Raw genomic sequence first — 20,930 nt, forward strand, 5'->3', positions numbered from 1 at the left:
CTGGTCCTCTTTAAATGTTTTTTTTTCTTCTGCATTTTTGAGCAAGTCTTTGAAGATAAAGTGAGGTTTAACAAGCCCAAGTGGAACCACTGGTGATTCAGTTCATACTGAATGGAGCAAAAGTTCAACATGAGCTCAAGAGAGTTGCATAAAACGGAATAAGTGATTGCATAAAATCCTCATCGTTACCTTCAGTTATAGTCACTCCTCTCATCTGGGGTGGATTATCCATTGGTTGGATTCTCATTGCTCAACTCATATATTCTGACTGACAATTCTTTCATTATGCTTTCCAAAGCACTACTTGAATGAGTTTGGTGAAAATGTGAGGACCCAGCATCATGCTTTGTTGTTGTTTAAGTACTGTGGCACAATCAGTAGCCTAAAAAAATCTGGACATTTAAAACTGGCTTCAGGGAAAAGGTAGTTTGCAGAGAGTTTCCAAGAATCCTCTCTGGTCTTCTTTTATTCCCAGACTGAAAATAAATCAGACACATACATTTTCTAAAGATCAGAAGTTCATGTATTTTTTCAGTACTGGAAAGTGTTCTCTGAAGAATAGACTTTCAGTTTTCAATATGACTTTTCAATTCAATTGGTTGGGGTGTCCTAGGTAAAAAAACCCACTCTTGTATTTTAGGAGCTGCAACTGCAATGGCTGTGAGTTGGCCCAACCCCTTTTTTTGTGCTGTTTTGTAGTCACATTCTTTAGCCGAATTTGGGATTTTACTTTCTTTCTTCAAATTGTGTATTCTAGATTCTTTTGCAAGAATAAGTTTTTTTTCTGAAACAGAAATAAGTGAAGTCCAAAGTTTCATCTCTGAATTAGTTTCATCTGATGAAAAATTATTTGTCATCTCAAAATGCGTCTTTTACATTTTGTTCCTTTTTTATCCTGTGTCCACAGGAGTGCTCTGCAATAAGCGTAGGGCTTTAGCAAGCAGAAAGAGAGAATACAGTTGTTACATGAAAACAGCCTCAGACTATTCCAGCATATATCCCCTTTGTCAAACATCCAGAGGGATTCACTCCTGGGTATGGATGTGATTCAGGCCCATCCTGAAAAACATACAGGTTTTTATGGAAACTGCATGATATCATTCAAACAGCCTTTGCCTTTGGTTTCTGTGTGGGAAAAACACATTATCTTCAGAAGAGGAATTTCTTTCTTGACCTAACCTTTAGATGTTGATGATTGTCTCCCAAGAGAAAGGCTCATTTGAAGCTTTACAATGTGATTACAGTTGTTTGAAAACAGGTCTTAAACTTTAAAAACACACCCCACAGATCAGAATAAAATAGGACAAAACTGGGCAAGCATATGTTGACAACAAAATGGTGTGTTAAAGCCCTTGCATAGCTCAGTGGTCTTTTAGAGCCCAGACTCAGAAAAGCACTTCTGTGCAGCTCTTAATGGATGCTTAAATCCCTTCCATTGTCACATGTTCAGCACCCTTTAAAATACTCTGTGATCTCAGCTCCTGATCATTTCACAGGAATGAAGAACTACCTCTCTTACAGAACTGGAGCATGGATGCTTTATATAAGTCATGATGGTGTTAGCTAAAACAGGAATTATAATTCCTTGAGCTAAAATGAGATGGCAATAAAGGAGATTAGGAATCCTATCAATTTTTTTTTTGGATCCAAAATACAAAGATAACATGTAGGATAGAAACAAAAAACCAGTATCTACTAAAAACATATAAAATGTTTTTACTTGGTCAAAACAGACATTTATCTCAGTATTCTGACTCCAGCCATGATTTTATGAAGAAGCCTGGGGGGGAGAGAGACTGGACAAGTTATTGTTCAGTGGTTTTCACCCCAAGGAACTTCTTGGTCTGGATGTAAAATTTTCATCTAAAAGTTTAGTGTGTTTCTTCTTCATTAACCTAATGTTAATGTCTAATTGTCACTGAATCTTTGCAAACGTTTAACACCCACAATATCCTTTGGGAAGGAGCTTCATGATTTTGTGAAGAACCTTTTACTTACTTTGACCCTGGCTCCTACTCACTTCACTTGATGTCTTCCTTAATTGGAAACACAGGGGACAAGGCAAACCCAGTGCACCTCACTTGAACACTCAGGAGGCTGTAGCTCTTTGTTGGACAGCAAAGTTAAAACTTGGCCAAAATCCAACCAAGTCTAACAAAATAGGGCGAGTACCTTCAGTTACATCTTACTTTTGTTGAATGTTGTCTTGTGTAAACCTATGGTAACTCTGAGAGTAAAGCTCGTTTCTGTGTACTGGAGCAAATTCTTTTTTGTAGACCAGTTTTCTCTGTACCAAAAATGTGTATTTAAGAGAAGATTATTGGCATAAATCCAAATATTCAAAGCGTGGTAAAGGCACAGGCTGAAAATAGAAATCTGAGCTGTTTTGGACGGATTTCACAGTCTGGAATTTGGAACTTGTATTCTGGAAAATGAAACTTCCAAGAAGAGTATCAGTAGGTTGAAAAATAGTCTGTTTTGGATGAGGATGAAAAGTAAAACCTTGGTATTTTCCAAAGGAAGAAAAAGTTTCCAAAGGTCTGTTGCAAGAGAACTGCAATAAAAATATTTTATTATGTCTGCTGCCCACTTGGAAGCCTCTTTGGATACTGTTTTACACACTACATGGCCTTTTTTTACTGTGTTCATACAGAGAATCTCTTGCCTCCACAATTTATAGGTTAATTTGCAGAGCTGAAATCAGTAAGAAATTTCCAAGATGGTGGAAAGTCAGATGCTGTGTTAATTTTCCTAATGAAAAATTGAAAGCCATTTTCTAACAATTTTTTTATTATTTTGCAACAGATTTTTTTTTTTTTGTGGAAAATAATCATGTTGGAAAATTCACACCAGATCTACGTTGTTGTATCTGCTTCTTTTTTTTTCTATATTGTGTACCATACTTGGGAGAAAAATTTGTATTTCTCCATTGTGTTTTGGATACTGGACATGACTAGAAACTAATTAAGTTTTCAAATTGTCTAATTTACTTATATTGAAATTTTCCAGTCAGTCTGAACTCTGATCAACAGCATTTTCTAACAGAAATTTACTTGCTGTCTGGGTTATTACAAAGTTCCTAGTGTAGTGTCATATGTGTTACTTTTACGCATTTTTGGGTTGAGAATTGACTTGATATTGGTGATAATATGTGGATGTAAATTCATCTTTGTAAATACAAAGCTTAATTAGAACCAAGGGCACAGGTGTTTGGAAAATCATTTTTAATTGGAGAAAAAACATGTTGAGTTTTTTTGTTTGGTTGGTTGAGTTTTGTCCTTCCCAAATGAAAAATGATAGAGAGATTTAAAAAGACAAAAAAGGAATTAAAAAAATTAAAAATTAAATGAAGCATGAGAAAAGTTTGCAGCAGTAATCTTCTTAGGCTAACCTGGATGTGCCTTGTTTTTACTATAAGTTTACCATCAACAAAAAGTCCCTGGAAAAACAGCAATCGGTAGGAAACTTCAGGAAGCCTTTCTCATTCCAATTAGAGAATACCTTTCCCAGTTTTCAAGTGATCTTAAGAGATTTATACAAATTCACAAACATACTGCTATGAAGCTCCTGTGTGCCAGTTAGATTCATGACTTTCAGAGATGGTACAATTTTTTGGATCAGTCATTGCTTTGTGTAAAGAGATGCTTCTTTCACTTGGGAAGGTTTAGGCATGTTCTGAAGTAAGTAATGTTTGGAGCGGAGATCTGTGCTTCGCTGACACGCTTTTAAAGGGAAAACTAAGTGGAAAAGCTGTCAAATTTAACTAGCTACAATAACTTAGATGTGATTCCTGATGGTGTAGTTACAGACTCCACTCTGTTTAAACTTGAAAAAGTGTTTTCACTGCAGCTTATTTACTAGGACATGTGGGCTGCCTGCACTATGTGCCTTTGGAAGTTCTGTTTCAGATGAGTTCTAGCTTGGTCCTGTGGATAAAATGCCCATTATTACTTGGAACAATTTTGATTTTGTCCCTCTGGTTCTACTGGTGTGATTCAAGGCTGCTCCATGTTGCAGACTAAAATTGCAAACCAAAAAACACTAAGTGGGGTCAATCAGTGCATTTACTTCAAGATTACACTTCTGATCTAAAGGTAAACACAAATGTCATTTCACACTTTTATATTGAGCTCCTCTCAGCTGAGAGTGTTGCAAATAGGACTCCATTTTTTTCTGTAGGAAGTGCTTTCTCTAGCTGCTTAAGGAAATACTTGTTTCTTCTCAGTGCTGTGATATGTGTTGCTGGCTTTGTTCACCAGGACACACTATCTGTGTGTGAAAGTAATTATTGTGAGCCTAACATCTGGAAAGACGACTGGCCCAGGAATGTGTTGAAAATTAGCAGAGCTCTTTGTTGTAGGGCTGCCACTTCATTTTCAGAAACATTGTAATCAAGCTCTTTTGTAATGATACCTTGTTGTCTCTGAAATACTTGGCATGCTTGGCTTCCAAATATCTGTGGAAACAGAAAAAAATGGGTGTATGAAGTAGTGAAAACAATTCCTTGCAAAAAACCCCTCATCTTCTTGTTTTACAGCAGAGTGTTGTGAACAGTATGTATGTAGACCAGTGTTGCTTTCTGTAATAATATTCTGTAATATTCTTTCATTATTGGGGGGGAGAGGGGTGCAAAATACACTTTTCCTCAGTTGTGTGGGTTGCTGCAGGAACCTTTAAACCTAGGGCTCACAGGAGTGGGTGGTACCACTGTTAAAACAACTGTGCTGGGGTCTTGTGATGGGACAGAACAGCTGGTATTGAATAATGGCCTAAATGGGAATGATCATTTTCTTCCTTGCAGATATACTAGGGAGCTACTCAACAGTTGGAAAACCATTTGTCATGAGCTATAAGCATACTTCACTGTAAAATCTTTATCATTAAATATTTTTAATTATTATTTTAGAGTGGGTGGTCAAAACCAAAACAACAGAACAGCAAAAGTACTTTCAAAAGAACTAAAAAAAAAAATACTTTGCATCTTCTAGCTGTGTATTGATTGTGCATTCATCTAAGCCAGGTGAAGTGAATAAAGTCATCATTTCCTGAAAAAATAAAGTCTCACTTCATTGAGGTTGCTGCTAAATGTACTTGAAAGTCTTAAAACACTGCCAAGTTACAGCATAAGAGTAGACTTCTTTAGTCCTATGTGCCATGCAAGTTCCATGACCCAGAACAGTAGGAGCTGAATGAAAAGGCCTGAGGTAAAACCAAGGCCATATATACTTAAGGCTTATATAAAAGTTTAGAAAAGCTAGAAAACCAAAACACACAAGAGAAGCCAATGCATAATGTGTCAAGTAAGCTGCTTTGGCCATGGTGGTTCCAAAGTATTCCAGGCTAACTGCAAATGGCCACTGGGCTTCTCTTGTTAACCCAACAAACCCCAGAATTACACACTGCTCTTCCCCAGAGTCTCAAGCCTGTTGCCATGAAATGAATGCAAATATCACTCCCACAAACCATCTAGCTAAGCAGTTTCAACTCAAGACATTGTGTGGGGAAAACATCACCACTAATAGAGCCAGGAATTTTAATCTGACACACATCCATTCAAACTCAGCAAAGATAATGGAAAGGCAAGCCCTCCTCCACTAGTAATTAGGTTTTCTTGGAAATGAACAAACATATCTGTGCCAGTGGTAAGGCACTATGCATTCTCAGTTAAGCATTTGTTTGAGTAATTCAGGATCCCAGACAAGATATATTCCCCAGCAGAGGCTCTATTTGTTCTTAAGGCAGTTCGGTTTCTTTTATTTATGTTACTGAAAAGAGAAATGGCACTGCCTATGTGTAGCAGCACCAAAGTCAGTCCAGTTACACCCACACAGGTCAGAGCTGGATCCACAATTTTTTCAATCAGTCATCCATTGACCCTGTGTATGGGATTATGTGCTGAGGATGTTACTGGCCTAGGCCATGCTGACTTGTTGGACTATGAACCAAGCTTAGCAACTTCAGTACAGAGAGTAAAAATTAACTATCCAGGAGTCTCTAAGTAATCCAAACTGTAACAAATTAGGCAGGAGCCGGTATAAACTACTACAATAGGATATTTTGTAGAATATTTACAGCCTTGTTAACAATTAAAGAGAGAAGTGAGCCAAGAAGTGTCATTTACTGGACAGAACAGGTAAAAGATAACTGTTTTAAAAAACATCTGTGCAGAAGTATACATAAGCAGAGATAAAAAGGTCTTCCCTGTAAAATTTGTAATTAATCCTCAATGGTATGTAAAAGTCTAGAATTAGAAATGACCCTGACACACTTCAGTAGTTTTATGCATTAGAAGTTCCACAGCCCCAAGCTATAAATGGGACTAAAGAGCAAAGCTTAGTCTAAGATTCCTGGTGAGTTGATGACATCTCAAAATTCACAAGAAAATCTCAAGTTAGAAAGGTGTTTCATAACTCAAGCAAGAAAATATAGTTCTAGAATATATACAAAAATAATAAAGATGTTTGGACTCAATGAGTTCAATTAAACTAATAAGTAGCCTCATAAATGATAAAAGTATTGTTAATTTTTAAATGTTAAATATTAAATTTCATTGCATCCTGGTGCACATTGGTTGAGACAGCTGAAATCAATCCAGTTAAAATCACTAACAAAAATTCCTGTTAAACACATCTTAAATCCCAGAGTCTTTGCTGAAAGAAAATTACTGGTGAAATTGATAGGAGCTGGTTAGTAACTGTTCTTTACAATGTAGCTGAGTAACTTTGCTGGAAGATGTACCTGATCATTTCCTTCAATGTGATCAATGATTTTATGCAAAACAGCGTATTTTAGTAGATCTCAAACATAGCATCATGAGTCAGTGATGGAAACTCCTACTTGGATGGAAACACAATGGAAATTGATAGGAGCTGGTTAGTAACTGTTCTTTACAATGTAGCTAAGTAACTTTGCTGGAAGATGTACCTGATCATTTCCTTCAATGTGATCAATGATTTTATGCAAAACAGCATATTTTAGTAGATCTCAAACATAGCATCATGAGTCAGTGATAGAAACCCCTACTTGGATGGAAAGCCCAAGCCAGAATGGCCACGATGTTGATTGTGATACTCTCACTTAGCCTGAGACAAATTCGTCATCCTGCTTGAAGGATGCCTCATGAACTGTATGAATAGTGCCCCATTTACTTATGGCCCAGTTATAAAACAGTTTTGTTTTATGTACTGAGATTGCATTTGCAATACTGTAAATTTTTAACAAATGGCAAGGTGTGTACCAGTCTTCAGTGATGACAGTTCTTGGATATTTCTCACCAGCTGATTTTGGAGAGCTGTCCAAGGGAGGTCACTCCCTTGTTGCTTTTTCCAGAAGTTTTCTTTTACCATTTCAAGATGGTGTTGTATGCAGATAGAGAGACTTAACAAATCGAAATCTTCTAAGTATTGGTTTATTTAAACTTCTGCCCAAGTATAGAACAATAAGGCATGGAAAAAAATTGCCATGTTCATAGGCTGGGTCTTGTGCTTCTGTTTTCTGTTGCTACATAGAATGTGCAAGTTATTTTTACCACTTGGATTTTGATATTTTATTAAGGTGAGAGGGTGGGCTGTTTTTGTTGGTTGGTTTTGTTGTTGGGGTTTTTGTTAAATTCTGGATTGGTAGTAATACATTTAAAAGAGCAACATGCTTGACTTAATTTTGCTTTTAATATCAGCTATGATTTTAAATAATCTTAATTCTTCCATGGATTTTCATAGATCTTGGCAGACTTAACTATAAGAAGATTCTAGATGAGCATGCAGAACTTGGCTGAAAGTGACAAGGCCAAGTATAGTTTAAAGGTACCCTGGAAAATGAGCTGATACGCACAATTGTAAACATCCTTCTGGGATCATCTGCTCTGCTGAAAGAGGTGTAATTGAGCCTGGGATAGTAATGGGAAAGCTCAACTGTTTCTTTCCTTTGTCCTGCAGAGGGAAAAATGAACAAAATTAAATGGCTTTTGACATGGCCGTTGATATTTTTGCTGTTTACCACAATTCCAAACTGCAGCAAACCACGCTGGGAGAGGTGCTTTATGCTGACATTTGTCTTGTCCACTCTCTGGATTGCCTTGTTCTCCTACTTCATGGTGTGGATGGTAAGTGTATGTAGCAGGACTTCATACTGAGTGAAATGTGCATCTCAAAGTATGTAAAAGCCTTCTGTGCATTTGTCTAAGAAAGGCATGTAATTGCAGTGCAGTCTCTTCAGCTCATACAATAATTATTATAATTTTAGATTTTTGCTGCCTTTTTTTCTGCAGAAATAATTGGGCCTTTACTGTATAGGGCACAATACAATACAGGAAGGTAGTGGAGAACATCTCTATTTTCCTCAAATGCCTGTCAGGCATTTGAAAACCGCTTTATGTTTCCTCTCATGAAAGATTGTGTTTTCTGTATACTTTTTCCAACTTTCTATATAATTTTTGCATTGTAAAACAATCCTCTAACATAGACTGTGTCTAAGATATTAATTTGCTAGCCAAAGCCACACATTTGTATCATATTATATGTCCTTTGGAAGGTTATACTTTGTACCTTGGTTCCATATATAGATATTCCCTTCACAAGTGAGAGAGGTGCTCATTAAGGCTGCAGCCCATACTGCTTTCAGAGGCAGCTGGGCTACAGTACCTTGTTACCACTCTCAGCAAGAGAGTCATGCTGACTTCTATTCCTGGGCCTCTGCTTGCCCCTGAAGATAAGGCTTGTCAGTGGAGTTCCTAAAATACACCTTTTCTTTGGTGTAGGGTCCAATTTTCCTCATGTAATAGACTGGCAAACTATTTCAAGAAACCAACACATAGCCTAGAAGACTTCCATCCTTAGCAGTCTCAGCAGGGAAACAGCTGTCTGTCCCTGGGTCAGTCCTCTCTCTCACAAACCTGGTTCCTTTTCAGCTGCCTTTTCTTGATGTTTTTTCAGCCCTCTTTGGATGTTCCAGCTAAATACAGTTTCCTGTCTTTTCTAAGAGCTCTGCTGCAATCTTCAGTGATTCCTTAAGCTCTTTTCAAGCTGCATCTGGAATATCAGGGGATAGTATACCCAGACGTGCTCACTTCAGGATTATATGAGAACTCACACAAGAAAATAGTTCCTTCTTCATGTGTTAGGTTATAATAAGTTCTTTATATCTCTACCACTATATTACAATATAATATTGGTTGCAGTCCTTTTGAGAATAGAACCAGTGAGAATCCTGCCATTTGTGGAAACCAAAAAACACCCCAAACCCACAGATTTTACTGTAACTCTTAAAACAGCAGTATGTCATGTTAATACAACAGGAAATGGAGATTTTGTTTGTCCTCAGAATGTTGAATAATAAGACCCAAATTACTTTTCCTTTGCACAGGGTTGGTTTTAGGCTGGTTATTCCACAAGTATTTAATTTGCAGAAATGGATAAGTATTCTGAGTCTATTCCTGTTAGAGTCCACACCAGAAATCAAAGTTAAAGAGTATGCCAAACTGGCATACTCTTCTCATTGGAATGAGGAGACTTTCCAAATATGATAAGTTAATCTTCCTTCCTCCTTGTTCAGGTGACTGTGATTGGATACACCCTTGGGATACCAGATGTGATCATGGGCATTACTTTTCTGGCTGCAGGAACAAGTGTCCCAGACTGCATGGCCAGCTTAATAGTAGCAAGACAAGGTACTGTGTCTGCTGAAGCATAAGTGCAATCTTACATATGTAAGATTGTTTCCTCCGTACACAAATTGTCAATGCAATTTTATAATTTCATTTTAATTTTTACTGTTTGAGAACCTCATTAAAAGCCAAAACAGTTTGCTAATTATTGTGAACCAAAAAACTATCTTTTGCTAGAATATCAGCTATTAAAAACTACTTTGAAGAAGCAGCACTGACCAGCACATCTCCATGTAAAACTTGTACTGATTTCTAGACGACCTCTCAAATCCAGGGAAGTGAAGTGCTTTGAGAGGATCTGGCAGAAGCGTTGTTGCTCCAGGCAGAGTTCTCATCCAAATGCAGACCTCTTTCCCACTGGAACACATGAATAGCTGCACTGGAAAGAGTTTTGGATTACTGACATCTGCATTCTCCTCAGCTGTCCATTTCAAATTGTTAAAGGCTTTCTCCTTTATCTTTTAATTTTGTTTGAGTTTCATCATGTTTCCTTTTTCTATTTGTAAAATGCTGGTAGCAGCATCCCTTCCTATGTTGTTCTAATGTTGTTGAAAAACATTAGAACTGACAGTGTGATCGTCTGCACAGCAGTAGAATAAGAAAAAGACCTAATTTTGTTCTTTTCCATCATTTCAATTCCCATAGCCTTATTTTATCAGATAATGATATCTCCAGCACACATCATTGAGCAAACAACAAGGGCTTTTCAATGATAAATTAAGTACTCAAAAGCCCCACCTTTGTAATTTGAGATAGGAGTAGTGCTGTTAAATGTTGCTTGCTTGAAAAGTGTTATATATTTAAAGTAAATAATTTTCCATGTTGCATTATTTGTTGTGTGCAGAATATTCTCACAAAAATAGTACAACAAAGTCTTCAGAATTATTATGGAACCACCTTCCTACTAAATTAATTTTGCATGTGTATTAATTTAAGTGAACAGGTTTTTTCAAGAACAAGGAAAATGTTACATTTTTAAATTAATTGCTTCTTTAGATTAGTTCTTCTGTTATACTAGACAAAAATACTGCAAAGATTGTTTGCTCTGAAAATTAAGGTAAGCACTAGATTGACAAAAAGGGGCCCAATGCCCTTAAAGACTACAGGGACTTTGCACTGCTTGAATTCAAGGAGTTGTTCATTGACAGAATGGAGACAGGTATAGATGGACACTACCATCATGAGATCCAAAGCATTACCTTACAGATCATGTATTTATGGTATGGTACTGTCTGTCTGCACTCTGTTTACTCTGAAACTATATTTGGGACATGTCCCATTTATGTCAGAGTTCCTTTTCAGTTGCTTCCTTTCCAGTATTCACTTAATGGAAGTGATTCAATACTTAGGCCAGGTTTAAGGGAAGTTAGCAGGGACAGAAAGAATTTTGCCTTCCTTGTATGCACTGACACTGATGCAGAATGAGATGCCAGCCAGTGGTGGGCATTAGAAGTAGATTTTGAATAATACTTAGGTACCTTACCACCATTTACCTTTCTTTTCCTTTCCTGTAGTATTTTACTGTTCTTTAAGTGAAATCATTACTGATTAAGCCGTACAGAAGTGCCTAATATCTTTGGCTATCAACTGGTTGGTTATTTCCAGGATCTCTTTTCATTCTCATGAGATGAAGGTCACATATCCACATAGTAAATCCAATACATAATCTTCAGATTCCCTGTTGCTGCAGACTACCTAGAACAAGACTTTGGCATAGACCTCAGGTGCTGCAGGATACCACCCACCCTCTAAAGGCTTTGCAAGACACAAGGAAGGTGTAGTTGGAGTGAGCAATTTTTGCACACTTTTTTCAGAAGTCAGGCCAATGTTAGGGAAATTGTCTCCCTACCTCAGATACTCTGACCAGTTCAAGGGGGATTGGATCAAAGTGGATCATTCCCCTTTAGTTTCCTCCAGTGCACATAGTAATGGCCATGAATTTTGATTTTATCAAAGAGTTGTTTTTTGTTTTTATTTCTCTGCAGGCCTTGGTGACATGGCAGTATCCAATACAGTAGGGAGCAATGTCTTTGACATTCTGGTGGGACTAGGTGTTCCATGGGGTTTGCAGACCATGGCGATCGATTATGGATCAACTGTATGTATACTTGGCAAATCTTTCATTTGCTCTTTTATTCTATTTTTTAAAAATCCTGAAAGGAAAGCATGCAAATAGAATAAATTTAAAACCAACCTGTTGATCATGTTATTATTTGCTAAAATAAGGTGTTATTTCTTAGCTAAGCAACCCCGTTAAGAAAGCAATTTGTCTTCAACAAGCTGCTGTTAATTTCCAGTTTGTCAACTGGAGTACATACACTGTGGAGCAGAAAACTGTTCCCGTGGATGGTTCATGGCTCTATCATTTTCTTGCTACACAACTTCCAGTAAACCTGTCTCCATGTACCTCAACGTTTTTGTACCTAAGACCAAATAACAGCATATCTCTCTCTTCTGAGGATTTTTTACATAAAATCTGTTATAAATGCTCACTTCTTTTTTTAATGGAGATGGGATTACTTTACATTTGGTTTGATTCCTTAATCTTCCCATTCTTCATTAGGATACATCTGTTACGGATTTGCATAGTTTAAAATATGTAAGGCACTGTTCAAAGCAGAAGGTGGACTTTAAATCAGTAAATTGATTTTTGATCTCCAAAGCACAGTTATATGGTCAGCATTTTAAAAGTATTTTCTGATTTCCACAGGTTAAAATTAACAGCAAAGGATTGGTTTATTCAGTTGCACTTTTGCTAGGATCAGTGGCACTAACTGTAAGTATTAGAGCATCTACAAGTATTTCAATTTGAAAATACTTGTTAGGTATTTGCATGTTATAGAAGGATAAAATAGAAATACTTAGCGTTGATTTCTTCTAGCACTACCATGAGTTGAAGAGCTACCATTATCCTCGGTGAGGACTGCAATCTGGCATTTGGTGCAAGAGATGCTGGATATGTGTTGATCCCATGGATTTCAGTGGCAGTGTTGAAATTTTTGAATTCAACAGTATTTCTGTGGTCCTATGTTCATACCCCTGGCCTGTCTCTAGGCTGAGACAAGACCTGTTGTGCTTCATCACCTTTGCCCTTGTCTCTGATTTCCAAAACCAGCCAAAATCAAGTGCTGTAGCCTAAACCCTTAGTGAAGACTGGTCTGTGAGGACTGTGAACCTCAGGACTTGGACGAGACATGCTAAATGTGCCTCAGCATGAGACACCCTTGTAACCCATGACTTCTTAAGGTGAAACAATAATTCTGTTTCAAAAGTCAATTTTGCTGGTACTTAAGGTCTGTTCCTGCTTGACTCCCAGGGAACGCTCTGTAGGAAGAATCAAATTCAGGTATAAGGAATCAAAAAGGTATAAAAATATCCACTTCTACTAACATCTTTCACTGATTGCCTGTGGAGGCTTTGTAGAGGAGGTGGTCACCACTGGAGATTTCACACTCTTGCATGACTAAGTCTTACAAAGCTTCACATCACCTGTGCATGACTTAAGTGGTAGAATGGCCAGGGCTGTTCACTCTGCTACTAACTTCCTATGTATCTGATCTGTGAGGTGTGAGAATGTGTTCTTCCATTTCTTATCCCCAGCCTGCCATACTGCACAGTGCCTGTGAAACAGCACTGGTGTTCTGTGCACATTTGTATCTGGTGTTGCTGCATGCATATTGTTAATCAGCATATTGGGAAAAAATGGGAGGATTATGCAGAGGCATTACTCTGCTAGCTCTTCATGTTTTTCTGAAAACAGTCCTTTCCTAGCAGAAGCCAGGTCACCTGAGTTTGAGGCATCTATTACAGTCTCCTTTGTTTTGCTGAGTACCCTGATTTGCACAGACCCTCCCACAGCAAACTCAGAGGAAAGTTTTGAGCAAAATAATAATTCAGAGGCATTGAACACTGTGGAAAATAGATGCCTTCATGAGGATTTTGTTGCTTTGCTACCTGTAACTTGTAACCCCTTAGTTCTGGAGCTCAGCAAATAAGTAGAGCACCTCTTTTGAAGGTGTTGAGAAGAATGGGCATTTGGTGCTGGTGTACTACAGGGACATAAAGGATTTGTAGGGGAGCACTTGAGGGAGGGACATTAATTTAGCTTAGTTCATTGAATATTTTGTAAAACAGTTGTAGGACAACTGAGACTCAGAGCCAAGTCAACAAGGTATGTTGCCTTTCTGATCTATAAAATACTGAGAATATATTTTTGTCTTCCTGCAAGACCTCTAATTCAAAAGACTCTCATTTTTAGCTTATAATGGTTGTTCCCAGAAGTCTCCTTCAGAACTTTATTAACTGACACTCTGTTTGCTTGCAGGTGTTTGGAATCCATTTTAATAAGTGGAAACTTGACAGGAAGTTAGGCATCTACGTGTTGCTTCTTTATGCTATTTTCCTGTGTTTATCAATAATGATAGAGTTCAATGTCTTCACCTTTGTCAACTTCCCTATGTGCCGAGAAGAACTTTAAACCACAGCAAGGAGAGACACTGAAATTCTTCTGATTACACATGCTGTAATGACAGGAGGCATTTCACATTTCTACCTTCTTTCCATCAATAATTTGAGTGTCATTCCTGCTTAATCAGCTAACAAGCACTTTTACCTATATGGAAGGAGAGCATACCTTTCTTTTAACATGCTAGCTGAAGGCAACCAAAGCATTTTCCTCCTCTTTGGATATTGCTGCTCTGTCATAAAGCTACATGGATCTTACACAGAACTCTAAAAGGACCCATTCCTGGGCATTCTGTGGTTTTCTTTCTCCTTCTGCAGACAATCAACCACCACCATCAGGTTTAGCAAGAGGATGGGAGAAAAATCTTTATAGTTCCTTTGGTTTTGACATTTACTTTCCATGGAAGGATAAGAAGCAAGTTCAGATCCTTTCTTGGCTCGGTCAGAATATTTAAACTACAGGACCAGAAAGTCCAAGGCACATATCATGGCATGCACTGTTGAGGATCATTTCCCCCTTCAAGTGCTCTGCTTATAGAGAAACTGCACTGACAGTTTTTGATGGCAATGTTGGATATTTATCGCTCTGTTCAATGAACAATGTGGCAGAGAAAGAAGAGGAAATGGTTGTATGTTGTATCACTTGTGATGATGCACACTAGAAGTCAGAGTAACTGCATACCGAAGAAGAGAATTTACATGCAGAAATTCATACTTGAAAAATATGTTTTATTGTTAATGAGGAATGCTGTATACATAGATACGAAATGACATTTGTGGAATATTACACCACAAAAGAAACTTTGCATTGGCCATTGTAAGCCCATTGTGTAAATTTAGAAGAAGCTAAAGAAATAAAATATAACTGGGTGCTCAGTAACTATCAGTTATTGTTATCAGCTGGGAGTAGTAGCTGAACATAATCCAGACTTTCTGACAACAAAACCCACCCTGATTATGATTTGGTTTGATTCAGTTTGATTGGTGAGAGGAAGAAGCTTATTTCATCAGTCAAGAAGCTGGTGTATTCTTCACCATTTTTTCTTATTCCCAGAAGCTTAATGAAGATGAATGTCTGACACGGAGCAGTGCAGATAAGAGTCACCCTGACAAAAACAAGTCTGTCAAGAGAATATGGTCCTTGATTTGATTGCATGCAAATTTTGAAGCATGATATACTTCTTTTTAACCCTGAGTAGAAGCCAAGTTTTGATATCCTTTCCACCAGCATAAATCTGATACAAGGAATTACTCTGGATATAATTGACAGCAAGATCCGGCCCAGAGTATTAAAATAGCGGGTAACATTCCACAATTTAGCAGTGATATAATTGTAAATCACTGAGACAGCATATTTTGAATTGCTACTAAACTTTAAAAATATTTTGAAGCTGTATGTGAATGATCACATAAAGTTTCTAAAGAAGCACAGTTACCTTTATACATAGATTTTTAAAATTTTTTAATGTTTATAAACCAACCAAACCTATCAACTAACAGTTGATGTGTTTTTAAATGTATTAATATTTTCCATTAAGACTAAATATTAAAATATGTGTCAATGAGAGTATACTATAAAATCTTAGCAAATAAGCACTTACTCAGAAAGTTCCTTCTTTTGACATATATGACAATTATGTTTAGCCAGCTGACATGCAGAATACTGTTTACACCAGGCAATGAGTTTACAACTAAAATTATTTCTTAAATTATTTTAGAATAAATTAAAGAGTGTATGCTGCTGCTGGTGTTTTTTTTAAGAATTGGGTCCATTCAATGTGATTCTAAAGTGAAAAAGAGCAACACATTTGTTATTTGCTTTACATTTTGTTACAAATGTCAGTATTAGTATCCATTTAGGGTTTCTTACCTTAATTAAATGATTGTGTCATTAAGCTAAGAACTAAAGATGGACACAATTACAGCATTACTAAAATGCTTTATTAAATAGTCAAGAATGGCAGTAAACACATTTTATCTCAAATATGCCAATGACCCCATTTCCAGGCATTCACGACGTTTTTGCTGCAGTATAAAGCTGAGGAGATGGAATTCATGTTCATCTTGGAGTCTTCTGTTGCAGAAAAGCTGTGAAAATGCAGCATAGTGCTGCACCACTGTAGGAATATCCCTCCCTAGTATTCCTCTCTCCCCTGCTGTCTTTCAGGAGGACAGTTTACTGCTGAAAATCTGGGGATGACTTAGATATGAGACTGAAAGGAGCAGAGAGGGAGTCTGAGTAAATGTGTTTTTCCTGTATTGTGTTTTTGTGGTCTTGGAGAACTGTTTCCAAGCAAACATTTGCTCTCCTGCGCACAGTTCAGGCAGCTCAGTTGTCTTTACGTAATAGAAGAGTAGTTCCAAAGTCTGATTTTGAATGCATAGTGATCAGCTGAGTTGACAGGGATGAGGGCATCAAAGTTTATAGTGCCAGATCTAGAAAATTGTATTGTACCTTCAGATTTCTGAGCCAGGAAATTTTGGAAGAGTATGGGCACCATTTTTTTCTGTAGCAGCTGAATTTCTGTCCAAATATACATGAATTTTCTTTGTTAATTCTCTAAGTCCTTCATACATCATTTAATATTGCTCTGCCTAATCTGAATATCACCTGCTCCAGAAAACCTGCATTGTTTTTTAGCAGAAACAGTCTCAGAATCCAGAACAACCCTTACAATGTGTGGCTAGTTCCTGTCATCTACAGCTCTCCCTGAAACATAAACTCACTTCAGGACAATTTATATTGAACTCTAATGCTGCATTCCATGGGGTGTTCTCACCTGCATCTACTGCTATGAGACAAGTATCATGCTGTGCTTATCATCATGAATACCATTAGTAGGATTCTCCTTTGACACCACCACATGACCAAGGATGTATTGTTTGCCAAAGAATGATGAGATGCCGTGTCAGGGCTTTGATGACATATAATCATATCAAGTACTTCAAGAAGCTCCTAAGTAGTCTGTGTCCATATGCTAAAATAAATAGTTATACACTAAACCATGCAGGTAAACTGAATGGTCCAAGAAAGATGTGATTGACAAATTGTTGTATTGCAGATAAACCCACATCAGAATGTATCAGTAATTCAGGAGGCTATTGCTGAGTAATAACAGACTAGTGCCTTTCACATGAATCAAAAAAAAAAAAAAAAAGAAAATAAAAACATTAGCTCGTGTGGTCAGGAAACCCTTAAAAATGTTGCCATTTTCTAGTCAAGAAACAGAGTGATTGTGCTTGGCTCTCTGCTGTTAGCACAGCTCTATATTGCAGCTGTTTGGATTGTATCTGTAAAATTTTGCAGCCATTTTGTTTCATTAACCATTGCAAAAGTTATCTGGCTGAGTTTGGAATGTATGTCACAATGTTCTGTAAGTTAATGTTCAGCTCAAGAGTGAAAAGAAAGCTGGTGGATGTGAGAGAGAAAACTGTTAGTGTGATCTGAAATTTGCCAGCATACTAACACTGAAAAGTAACACAACTCAGAAAAAGACATCCCATATCCAGCAAAGCTTAACTTCAGTAGGTTGGATTCCATTTTAAAGCTAAGCATCTATCCAAGTGCCTTGCTGGATTGTGTCCTAAGATGACAGCAGAGTATGGTTTCTGGGTTTCTTATCATAGTCAGTTCTTTCCATTGGTTTTGTAGTCTAAAGATTTTATTTCTTTGTCAAATTAAAAGATTAAAAGATAGAATCTGTGGACTTCTGCTCTGCTGATACCACTGTAGATTTCCACTCTTGTAAATAAGAGAACCTGTTCCTTGTCTCAGACTTCTCAACTGTGCATCTGCCCTTGTGTATGAGCAGGATCAAAACTGAGTTACAGCTGGCCAAGGAGGGCTTAGAGCAGCTCTTTTGAGCTGCAGTTCCCCTGGAGTAGCACAGTCCCACATAGATCCATGGAGTGTAATTCTCTCTCTAGCAAGGAACTGGGAATGTTTCCATTGTGTTCAGCAGTGCTTGATTCCATTTATTTACCATAACAATTGAACTGCATTATAAAGTATTGCTTGAGTAACGATTTCAAGCTCAGGATCTGCATGTCTAAATATAAGGAGCTCCAGGTATGGTTATCTTAATGTCTCTTTGATGCTCTAAGGGCTTCTCTCTGGGCTGAAGTCTAACCTAGAAGAACACCTTAAGTCTTCCCAACAGGTACAGCATAGTCAACCATCTTTCTCCTGGCTCAGTCTTTGGTGTGCCAATTTTATTTTGTTTTTATATGCTTGCTGCAGCTGCAACAAGCAAAGTTAGCTTCTGGTTTTAGGTTATATTTGTAAGCTTTCTGTCAACATGTAAACAAATGGCAAAGGTCTTTACTAATCTAATACTTAGCAATTATAGAGAAGATTCTATTCTGTCTTTGATTTCCCTTGTGACTCTGCTTTAATTACACTTGTTTCTATTATGTGTTTGCTCTAGGTGCACAAATGCCTCATGAGTTTTGTTGTCTTCCTTTCTTGCATTTCTTTCAATTTTAATGCCACTTACTCGTGTCCCACTGTTAGTTGGTTTTGGTAGAGTTCTTTAAGCTGTAGAAATACTGTATGATTATTCATGCCAAGGAAAGATTAGATGTTATGTAATATGAAACAGACACTAAAATAACTCTGATAGCCAGGTAAAACCAAAGAATCTCCTAATTGAAGTACATTACCTTGGAGCATAATGTTCTGTCATTGCAAGCCTCAGATCTCTCTGTTATTTATGTTTAAACATTCAGAAGAAAATCTCTGCAGCTCATGCATTTGCTGTGCAATTTTCTTTCTATTTCCATGAGTCTGAATGCCACATTTTTCATTTTGTTAGATGGTGACATTTATGTGATGGTTACACAGGTAAATGACAGTGTTTAGTTGCAGCAATTCTGTACCAAACCCGTTATTATTCCATTGAACCATTTGGAAAAGTCTGTATGCAAGTGATCAATGTCCTGCTGAAGAAGGGAATGTCATTCCACTGATGTGTGCATTCCACTTTCTGACCTTCTGTGTACATGTTTAAAAGCCTCCTTTTCAATAACTTGAGCACTTTTCTCACATTTTCCCCCATGTGAGGTCCTGATGGTTTTTTCCCCAGAGTCTGTGAAGTCCTGTACTGTGAAGTCCCCTCCTGACACGTGAGATGTGTGGCTGCTTCTCCACAGCCAGGATGTGCAGTGATTGTGGCAGTTTGTTCATCATGTGGTTCTGCTTGCTCCCAATCAGTGCACTGTCTGAAATGAATAACTATGGGAAATTAATGCCATTTGGATATTTTCTTAGAAGAATTGCCAGTTGGAATTTAATTCTGTTTAACTTTCTCACTTGCACAAAGAATGTAGGCAGTCATTGCTGTCCTGTCACTGAGATGGTCTTGATAAACTTGAATGACAAATAAAAAGATTGGTTTACAGCATTAGGCATGGTAGCAAATTCTAAAGGGTATCAGAATATGTGAAAACTGGACAGAAATCATCTCTAGAAAGATTAATAACAACTGAGATGCTTCCTTTCAGAGTTTTTGCAGAAGGATTATGGCCTTTATTCATATACCAGTTATGTATGCAAAGAAAACTTGTAAATCTCCTTCCCCAGCAACACCTGTGTTTCAAATGGCTGTTACTGCAGCAAAGTTATGACCAAATTCTTGCCTTTGTGTTCTTGGGGGCGGTGCCAGTGTTCCTTAGTGTCCTGGTAGTTGGCACAAATTACTATCAGTGGAACTGACCATAGAATTTGGCTCATGGTATCTCCTCCATTGCAAGAAATTCTTTGAAATCATTTATGGTCACTAAAATAACTTCTGAACCTTTTAAAAACCTGTGTTTCATATTTGCAGTGCGCCCTTTAGAGGTGCAATACCTCTTTAACTATTATGAAAACTTTCTAGAACTGCTTACTTTGAAAACAGAAAGGGATGGGTTTGTAAACTGTAAATAACAGAAATCTCTCATGTTACTTATTTTTTCAATGACTGTGACCTTATGCACTGTGAATGCTCTGTGATATGGGGTCCATTGTACAGATAAACATGTCATGAAATCCAAATGGATTTAATGTGATAATTTGTTACAAAATGTTGGCATGATATTTGATTATTTTTGTTGTGAAAATTTTAAAAAATAGTTAACTCAGCATTTATAAAGATTATAGCACTCAGTATTATAATGCACTATATAAAAATATGTACACTATCAATAAATTATATAAACAAGAATGTTTGCTGGTTTTTTTCTCAGATGATTAGTAGATGTGAAACATTCTCATATATATTGTTGAAAATCTAAAATTTCAGGCATGTGCCTACACATGTTAGCTTTTTGGAGAAATCTGGACCCTGCTGAACAGAGTGACAGAAGGCCCCACATTCTCTGTATTCTAGGGAGTATTGCCTGGATCAAGCCAATTTTTGGAGTGAGTTAAGTGTATTGGTTTGATTTGCAGCAATTCTGAAACACACAATTTGCTCTTTTGGGATCAGAAAACTGAGAGCTCAGTTTGCTGAGAACACAGTTTGCTGTACTGAGGCACTGATCCAGAAGCAATTCTGGCAACCTTAGAAAAAGCCCTGATCAAGAGCATTTTGGCTGCCTCATCCTGTGATATTTTGGTGTCCAGCAGGTTCACACTGAGTACTGCATGCTGATGAGAGGCTGGAAATAAGGTCCAAAGGCCACACAGTACTATTTTCCTTTCCCAGTTCCCTAGGCTCTGGAAATACTCCTTACCCTTGATTTCCCATTTCCAGCATGCCTGCAGCCACCTCAGGGTGTGTGGAGACTCCCAGTATATTGTGTATAGTCTGTGGTGCAGTCTGTG

The 20,930-nt window shown here is 37.5% G+C and overlaps 1 protein-coding gene across 2 annotated transcripts in view; it reads left to right on the forward strand.

The window, feature by feature from the left end:
- Positions 1–20,328, forward strand: part of SLC24A4 (solute carrier family 24 member 4) — an 84,394-nt gene extending 64,066 nt beyond the window's left edge. The window contains exons 13-17 of one of the 2 annotated variants that reach the window (XM_077180629.1): positions 7,935–8,101; positions 9,550–9,664; positions 11,647–11,759; positions 12,372–12,437; positions 12,978–13,028. In XM_077180629.1, coding sequence (XP_077036744.1) covers positions 7,935–8,101; positions 9,550–9,664; positions 11,647–11,759; positions 12,372–12,437; positions 12,978–13,013 — 497 coding nt within the window. In that variant the 3' untranslated portion in view covers positions 13,014–13,028. Of the gene's footprint in view, positions 1–7,934; positions 8,102–9,549; positions 9,665–11,646; positions 11,760–12,371; positions 12,438–12,977; positions 13,029–13,985 lie in introns of those variants that run through there. The other variant, XM_077180628.1, reaches the window with a different exon arrangement.
- Positions 20,329–20,930: the final 602 nt, after the last annotated feature.

The sequence above is a fragment of the Agelaius phoeniceus genome, chromosome 6 (genome assembly GCF_051311805.1).
Source record: "Agelaius phoeniceus isolate bAgePho1 chromosome 6, bAgePho1.hap1, whole genome shotgun sequence".
Classification (NCBI taxonomy): domain Eukaryota; kingdom Metazoa; phylum Chordata; class Aves; order Passeriformes; family Icteridae; genus Agelaius; species Agelaius phoeniceus.